The sequence below is a fragment of the Sinocyclocheilus grahami genome, unplaced genomic scaffold, assembly GCF_001515645.1.
Source record: "Sinocyclocheilus grahami isolate Dianchi unplaced genomic scaffold, SAMN03320097.WGS_v1.1 scaffold110.1, whole genome shotgun sequence".
In the NCBI taxonomy this organism is placed as follows: domain Eukaryota; kingdom Metazoa; phylum Chordata; class Actinopteri; order Cypriniformes; family Cyprinidae; genus Sinocyclocheilus; species Sinocyclocheilus grahami.
Genome location: NW_015505289.1, coordinates 2,432,238 through 2,441,770, shown reverse-complemented (window position 1 = coordinate 2,441,770; position 9,533 = coordinate 2,432,238). Strand labels below are relative to the sequence as shown.

At 36.2% G+C, this 9,533-nt stretch overlaps 1 protein-coding gene across 2 annotated transcripts in view; it reads left to right on the top strand.

Moving 5' to 3' along the window:
• The window catches only part of LOC107589034 (ubiquitin-like-conjugating enzyme ATG10), a 27,022-nt gene that overhangs the window by 11,782 nt on the left and 5,707 nt on the right, over positions 1-9,533 (top strand). For both annotated transcript variants that reach the window (XM_016277329.1, XM_016277330.1), the window contains exons 4-5: positions 5,704-5,836; positions 6,234-6,331. In XM_016277329.1, coding sequence (XP_016132815.1) covers positions 5,704-5,836; positions 6,234-6,331 — 231 coding nt within the window. The remainder of the gene's footprint in view (positions 1-5,703; positions 5,837-6,233; positions 6,332-9,533) is intronic.

The window sequence follows — 9,533 nt, the reverse complement described above, 5'->3', positions numbered from 1 at the left end:
GGGTCTGTATACTTTCCGTGCCCACTGTATATATAATAAAAATGTGTGTGTGTATATATATATATATATATATATATAAATTATTTTTTTAATATTACCATAAATTGCATTAGATTTGAAATTAATTTAATTACATTGTAATTCATTTACATGATTTAGACTACATGCAAGAATTACTTTACAGTTTAAGTAGTGATTTAAAATGGTTTCAGACAATAATTCAGCATAGAACATTTAAAAAAAAAAAAAAATTATTTTCATTTCAAGTAATAGCCATATGGTTAGATGCATTTTATTATTTGCATTCAGCATTGTTTGACCTTTTTTTTTTTTTTTTTTAGGGTCTCACTCACTAAAGTCTCTGGTAGCTGCTATATAACCACATTTAAGAAAGCAATCTTTAATTGTTCCCCGAGAGATGCATGCAGAAGCAAAAGGTATTTTAATCATTTAAGTTCGAAGAATGTAAACGGAATTACTAGGATAATAAAAACCATAATTAGGGCTTATTTAGGTTAATGAAAGAGCCCATCCTTCATCATCCTCTGAAATTACCCAGCCAAGCTCTGGTATTCAGGTAAGCGAAGGGAACATCTTCTACTCTGCTATTGCACATCCAGTATTGATCTTCCCTTTGACAGTGAAAAACAGAGCGAGTATAAAGTGTATACCTGAGCTCATGGCTCTGTTAGATCTCTTTAGACGATGCTATTTAAAGCGTCTGCTGCAACATGCCACGCAGCCCTTTGCTTTGCTTGCGTGTTTGTGGAGTTGAACAGGTGCCGTCGTTTAGCGATTACACCGTTACGTCTGTACACCTGCGTGAACGTAAACACAGCAGCGTTTGAATGACAACAAACGGCGGCGGATGCCAGAAGTTGTTACTAGAAACACATTTCAAAGTTAATAAACGCCCCTTTTTGAACTTGACCTTTTGAAATTTTTAAACGGTGCACAAACAGCAGCTGAACTTTTGTCCTTTATTTGAATTCCAAATGCAGTCGAAGAGTCAGTTATGCAAAGGTTGAATGAGAGCTGTGAATATTCGTTTTGCTAAATGAGTTCCTGCCACGGCGGACCCGAAATGTAATGCGTTTTCTGCTTGTTTGTGTGCGCTCTTTCTTTAAACTCATCATCCCACACATTATTTTACAGCCTCTAGGTGAGTTATTTTACCTTTCAATGCTGGTACTGTTTGGAAAAAGCATGACGTCATTGTTTATTTGACCTGCCTCGTGCCTTCCCTCTTTCCAAACCCTTTCATTCCTGACAGACGTTGGATGTGAAACAGTAGTGTGTCTCTCAAGACTGCACTTGTATGGGAGGGAGGAGATGTTATCGGTGAAGGCATGGATGCGTGAACAATCCTTGAGTCTGCAGTGAAGCTGCCAGGGATCCAGCCACCGCCGCTGCTGATCCAACTTGTCGCTCAGACACTATCGCTAATTAAACCTGCGTGTATCAGTGTGGACCGCAAAGGCCATAGTGATGTCATAGCGTCTCAAAGCCGCCTCCGTGTGACAGAAATCACGTCACTGGTGCCATTTAAGAGTGCTCAAAGAGTTCTTATTATAAAGACTTTTACAAAGAAATGTTATTATATCCATTACAATTAAGCTATTGTTTTGTAAGGTGGAAGCCAAACTAAAAGTAGATGCATTGAATCTTTATCTTTTATTATTTACAAATTAAAAATGGTATTTATAAATGTATATAAATATAAAAATACGATGACTATAATTCTAATAATTTCTTTCAAAAATAGAAAGAAAACAAATGCTGACCCCAAACTTTTGAACGGTAGTGTATATTGTTACAAAAGATAAAAAATGCTGTTCTTTTTTAACTTTTTATTCATCAAAAAATCTTGAAAAAAGTATCACAGGTTCCAAAAAATAAATAAATGAATCAGCAAAAACTGTTTCTAACATCGATAATAAATCAGCATATTAAAAAGATTTCTGAAGGATCATGTGACATTGAAGGCTGGAGTAATGGCTGATGAAAATTCAGCTTTGCATCACAGAAATAAATTATATTTGAAAGTATTTTAAAATGGAAAACAGTTATTTTAAATTGCAATAATATTTCACAATTTTACTGTGTAAGAATTTACAATTAAACTATTTTACTGTTTAAGAGCATAAGAAACTTCTTTAAGGGGGTAATATGATGCGATTTCAATTTTTCCTTTCTCTTTGGAGTGTTACAAGCTCTTGGTGCATAAAGAAGATCTGTAAAGTTGCAAAGACTAAAGTCTCAAATCCAAAGAGATATTCTTTATAAAAGTTAAGAGTCAGCTACGCCTACCTAAAACGGCTCGTTCTAACACGCCCCCACATGTCTACATCACTATGTGGAAAGATTTGCATAACGCCACCCAAATGTTCACGCAAAGAAAGAAGGCATAACTTTTATTCTCGCTGTAGTATTGTTGATGCTGCAGCCATGTCGTGAAGACGCTGTGCGCTTCGTTGTGAAAGCGAAACTACTTTGTTTGGTCTTCCAAAAGAGGACGATATCCGCTTCGTCATGCCTAGAGCTGATCTGTGCTGGTCGCTGAGGGAATACATCAACTTTCACCGTGGACAAAGCGGAGTCCAGCCCGGGGTCCGTCACATGTGGTTGCCGCTCATTCGTCGCATCCGCCGGGCGTGCCGTTCTCGACCCCGCCACCTCAGCTCACTCTATCCCGGCCTCAGCGTACGCTAAGTCGGGGCTTCCCCTCACGCTAGGCCGCTGTGTTTTTCATTGTGAAAGTGAAACTACTTTGTTTGGTCTTCCAAAAGAGGACACGACAACAAATCAGTGGTTAAGTTGTATTTACAACACTGTTCCAGAACAGTTTAACCCAAATATCCAGATGTGTTTAGCACATTTTATGGAGGACTGTTTACTGATCCTGGGAGAGTAACGAGAGACTAAAATGCCGGCAGTTCTGACTCACGCAAGTACGTTTTCATTTAAAGGATTTAAGGATTTAAACTTTAAACCGCATAAACACATTTCATTACACCAAATACACAAAATAATGTTCTTTTTAGCAGCATCATATGACCCCTTTAAAAAAACTGAAAATTCTTACTGATCCTGTATGTATGTATGTATGTATGTATTAATGATAAAGATAACAATTAGTATTATTAAAATATTATTCATGGTCAAATTCATTAAAAATAACTAACTTCACCAAAGATATTAAAGGGTGAAATATCTTTTACAACTAACTAACTAAATAAATAAAATTTATAGATAGATAAAAAATATAGATAGAGCCTCAAATCAGTGAATTGCTTCTTTTTCAATCGGTTGAGTTACATTGTCTTTACAACTGTCCAATTTAACTGATTTACTAAAACAATTCTGACTTTCCAAATTGTTACATAAAACAGCAACATAACCTTTTGTTGTATTACATCACTACTCGTCAATACAAGTAGCTTGTTACTGGTGATGATGCTGTGATGTAGTCTGTGATGTCTACACCAGTGAATCTCAACCTTTTGGCGTAGCGGACCCCAGTCCAATTCAGAACCATCCTCAAGGACCCCCATACAAAATTGACTCATCTATGTATCATTTGTGTCTTTGTGAGGACCAAATGCAGTCAAGTATAATTCAAGTTAGTTGACTTGTCCAGTATTTGGCCATATCATCAGCTATATTGGATTTTTCTTTCATGGTAACATGTCATGTCAAAATATACAAAATTTATAAAAATATTCATACTTTATATGGACCCCCTGGCCTTACGTCAAGGACCACTAGGGGTCCACGGACCCCTGGTTGAGAAACACTGGTCTACACAATGTAGTTACAAAGCTAGTTGCTTCGCTGTTTTTTTAGTTCTAGTTATTCCCCAGTAATGATTGTGAACTCCTCCCAAGTATGACGGCATCTCTTCCTGTTTATCTGTGTTTGTGCAAGTTGCAACGCCCTAAACCTTTATTCCACATTCTGACAGCCAATTAATCACCAGGGGTTGCAGGTCGAGAAAGAGTGGGAAAATCCAGTGTGCACTGCCCGAAAGAGAGGTAACCTTGGTAAACAGTCTGCACAACATTTGTGCATGTGGACCCACTTGAGGGTCCTGTGCATGATACCATTACTCATGTTCCACAACACAAAGGGGGAAGTGTACAAACTCCCTCAACATGTCAACAACATCCTATGAATGAAGAATGAAGGATGAAGCAAAAAGGTAAACACATGTTGTTGCCCACACAGACTGCTAAGGAGGTCTCATTTTGTTTGTCAAGTTATGGGAAGAAGAATGAAGTCACATGCTAGTCGATGAATCACTCACATATGTCGCTGGCTTTGGGTTTGGTATCACAGTTCAGGGTTTATGGCAAGTCTGCACACGTACCATGGATCAGAAATGCGATATGGCTCCATACATAACTTCTTGCATGTGGAAAGCCGGTTCTTTTTCTTGCAGAAGATCATTGAAACGGTGTAAACAGAATTAGGATTTATGTGGCAAGATTTCATATCTGTTGTAAATGAATATAATGAAAATGTTTTCCTTCATATATGCACTCTCAACCTGACTTTATTTGTTTTGGAGCACAGAAGGAGATGTTTAGGAGAATGTGCTTCATTTAGGAGAATGTGCTTCATTCTTCTAACATTTAGAAGAATGTTCTTCTACAAAATTTAATGTGTTAATTGCCATTTCTTTGTAATTACATTTACAAATGACTTTTTTTTTCTCCAATTTCTGAATGAAAATTGTTTCTGCACCCAAGTTTTGAGTGCATTATCTTGCAGTATATTCCAAATCTTCTAAAGCCATATTTGAGTTACAGAATAAAATTTTAATCGTTATTCGTTGGGAATATTTCTCCTTGCTGTAGCTTACATTTGCACACATTTAAGATTTAAAAGACTAAATGTTGGTCTGTTCCTCACTCGATTGCTTCAGTAAACTTTGAATATAGAATTTAAGTCATATTGGCCACTTTTATAGTGTGTTTTTTTTATTTTTTTTTTAATATAGAGCTTGATTGCTCATTCAAAAGTTTGGGGTCTCTTATGCTCACTAAGGCGACACGTACTGCAAAAATACAGTAAAAACTGTTATATTGTAAATATTACTATAATATAACAATTTCAAATAACTTTTCTATTTCAAAGCTGCATTTTCAGCATCATTACTCCAGTCTTCAGTGTCACATGATCCTTCAGAAATCATTCTAATATGCTGATTTGCTACTCAAGAAACATTTCTTATTAGTATTAACATATTCTTATATATATATATTTTTTTTTACAGGATTTTTTGATGAATGTAAAGTTCAAAGGAACAGCATTTTATTTGAAATATAAATCTTTTGTAACATAAATATTTTTACTGTAATTTTTGTAAATGTATCTTTGTTGAATTAAAATGTGTAATTCTTAAAAATATATTTATTTAATGACCCCAAACTTTGTGTACAACAATGAGAAGTGTAAACATTCTAATACATTTCTTTTGTATTCTATGGATGGAAATAATACATATGCGTTTATAACAACAAGAATGTGATTGAACTAATGGTTGAACTTAGTACGTTGTCTCAGAATTTGACTTGATATTCATTTATAGCAGTTGCCATTCTTTTTTGTTGTTGTTACATTTATGTCTGTATCTTTGTCATTGAATGGCATGAGTCTCTCTCTCTCACTTTCTACCCGTTTATCTGTCTTGTTTTCTAGGCAAACGTTGAGGATGAAACGGCTGGAGTTCAGGCAGTATGTGAAATTCACGCTGTGCTGTGCTATGAATACCACGTTCTGTACTCTTTCAGCTATCAGATCCCTGTCCTCTATTTCAGAGCCTCCACGTTAGGTACACGACATTCTCTCTCTCACTGCATTTCTATCATTAAACTGCACAGTCTTGTTTATATGCTGTCTGCTTCCCTTATCAGTGTGTGTATTTCAGAACCCTCTGTGTTCTGCTTTCTCAACGTCTGGTTTTATGTGCGCTGCAAAAACAGACTCAACATTTACATTGAGATCCCATCTCGACAGGAGTGTTTGAGTTTTGAGAAAGCAGGCAGCACGGTGACTCGCATCTGTGCTCAACAAAGTTTGACTTTGTGCTGTAAATACATTAATAGCTGCCATGTAAACATTTTTGGAGCTGTTATTGAGAAAGTTAACAAATACACACACGCAAGCCTGATCCATTTGAAAGTGATCACTCATATTGTCTGTAAAAAAAACATCATTTTCCATTGCAGATGGGCGACCCCTGTCTCTCGAGGAGGTGTGGGGCAATGTTCATCCGAACTATAGACAGAGACTACAGCAGGGACCCTGGGACACGCTGACCCAACAGGTAACGTGTGATATCATGAGTGGACTGAATTTGTTGAAGAGTCGTCTTGTTGTTTCTGAGGTGTTGCTCTAGTCAAAGCTGCAAATGGAACGTGCATGAGCCACCAAAAACGGTTCATCGACTGTCGAAGGCACATTGCGTTTTTGCAGGTGGCAGTTGTGTTCTCATAATCAATGCTCCATTGTGATTGGACGGCTTTGCAGTTTCTAAGACTCAAGCTGCACAGGTTTTTATTGGTCTGTCTAGAGACAAAATGTTCTATAGGGTGCCAGAGTTCTTAATAAGTGATATTTCTAATTTAAAAAAAATATGTAATATTATATTTTATTAAATTTTTTTATATACATACACTAACGTTCAACAGGAAAATAATACTTTTATTCACAAGGACACAATGAATTGTTCAAAAATGACAGTAAAGGCAGTTATTAATGTTACAAAATTTCTTCTCTTAACATATTCTTCTTTTGAACTGTATTCACCAAAGAGTCCTGAAAAACTTGTATGTTGGTTTACACAAAATTATTATGCATGACAACCGTTTTCAACACTGATAATAATAAGAAATGTTTCTTGAGCAGCAAATTAGCTTATTAGAATGATTTCTGAAGGATCATGTGACACTGAAGACTGGAGTAATGATGCTGAAAATTCTGCTTTGTGTCACAGGAATAAATGTCATTTTTAAAATATGTTCAAATTTTAAATTATAATAATATTTTACAATATTACAATATTAATATTTTTTTATTAAATGAATAAATGCATATTTTGCAAAAACATTTAAAAATGTCTATACTTATAAATAAACAAGTAAAAATTATGTAATATTAAATTATAAAACATATGTATACAGTTGAAATAAATAGTGTGTTTGTTAATTTTGTTTTAAAAATTATGTAAATAATGCAAGCCACTTTTTTAAAAGTACTAAAAGAACTGCGTTGTTAAGCAGAATTGCAATTGGAAAAATATACCTTACATTTTTATTTCCATGAGTTGTACACATTTCCAGTTATTTCCATATTCTCTGTACAACCGTCTATGGAGACTTTTGTGTTGTTTGAAAAACCTTTCATTTTATTTTGTTCCAGTTTATTATTGTCAAATCACTGGTTTCAGATTTACTCTGACCTAAGCGGTATGTAAAATAAACTAAGGTTTTACACTGTCAGAAAAAAGGATAAAATCAACATCAGGAGTAGCCTTTTTAATGTGTTTACTTATGTAGTTGACATACCTATAAGTTTCACTTGTTTATTCAAAAAATCTTGTGCATCAAATCATACAGCCTGTGATTGGTCAGTTTACATGTCAATCAGATCAGGTTGTTCCTGTCTTAGTGGGCGGTTCTTGCCTAGAATAAGCTGCGATGTGGATCAAACTTTATGCTGATAGCTGGCATTTCCTCCTTGTAGATCTCCTGAGCGTTTGGAAAAACTGACTCCGGCTGTTTGGTGCTGCTCTGCTTTAGGCTACGAGGGATGCAGAGCAGTAGGTATGATTACATACAGAGAGATATTGAATGGATGGAGAGAGTGGAAAAATAGATGCAGAAAAAGGCTGATTAGAGGCAGTGTAGGATATTAGAGAAGAGGGACGGCAGTAATAGCAGAGGGAGAGATTCAGGAAGGGTTGAGGGTCTCAAGGTTCTCAGGAGATGGAACACTACCGCATCTGACGCAGGTAAACATGAATGACTCACATCGAGGCCTTATGAGCGGTGACGCCAATGGACTCTCTCTCTTTATCTCTCGTCCGGTCTCTCGTTTCCTCTGTTTTTGCCCTCTTATATCTCTGTCTCCTCTTTATCTGCCCAATTTTCTCAAACCCAAATTGCATTCTTAGCATAACCAATAATTGATGTAGCAAAGTACATTAGGACAACACGGAAGACTTATCTCTTGAGGACCCAATAAGGCCCCAAACGTTGACTGTGAACATGTAGTCTGAGACTGTACTCTTTCGAAAATAAAGTATGGAAGTCCGTTTCTGCCATGGAATAAAAAAATAAGTAAAATTCTGGCTTTGTCTCACAATTGCGAGAAACAAAGCCTGAATTGTGAGATATTAACTCAGAATTGTGTAAGAAAAGTCGCAATTACCTTTTATTCTTTTTATTCTGAGGCGAAAACAGAATTGCAAGATGTAAACTCAGAATTCTGAGAAAAAAAGTCAGAATTGCAAGATTTAAACTCACAGTTGTGAGATAAAAAGTAGCAATAACCTTTTTTTATTCTGTGGCAGAAACAAAACAACAATTGCGAGATGTAAATTCTCAGAACACGTCAGAAGTGCGTGATAAAAATTCAGAATTGCGAGATGTAAAAATTGTAAGGAAAAAGGTCAGAATTCTGCTTTTGTTTTTCGCAATTCTGAGAAAAAAGTCAAAATTGTGAGATTTAATGTCTGTGAGATAGAAACTCGGAATTGCGAGACGTTAACTTGCAAATCTAAGAAGAAAAGTCATGGTAATTCACAGTGCATTAACTAATGTTAAAGGGTTAGTTCACCCAAAAATGAAAATTAGCCCATACATTACTCACCCTCAGGTCATCCTAGGTGTATATGACTTATCATCTTTCAGACGAATCCAGTCAGAGTTATATAAAAAATTGTCTTTGATCTTTCAAGCTGTTTCATGGCACTCAGCGGGTGTTGCATGCATCAGTCCAAAAGTATTTAAATAAAAAGCGCCCATCCATTAAAAAAAAAGTGGCTCATATGGCTCCGGGGGGTGAACAAAGGCCTTCTGTAGCGAATCGATGCGTTTTTGTAAGAAAAATATCTATATTCAAAACATAATAATCACTTTAATGTAGCTTGCGCCAACAGTCCTACATGGAAACAGTTCCGGGCGCATGACGTATGAGGTCAGCTTTGCGCATACGCCGCTCAGAAGTGACGAACACGGAAGCGTAGGGGAGAGATCAAACAAAACAACGGTCACTAATTAGAAGTATAAAATGAGGATTTGTAAAGAAGATTGTCGGAGGATTTCGATATAAGCCAAGAGGAGACTGGTTTTCCTTTGCTAAAGTAAGGAAACTTTGCTTCCTTTGCTCCTGTAAACAAACGTTGGTTTTCACGAGACTCACCGGCGCATGCGCAATGCTGAAATCATACGACATCTGCCTGGATCTGCTTCCGTGTAGGACTGTTGGCGCAAGCTACATTAAAGTGATTATTACGTTTTGAATAT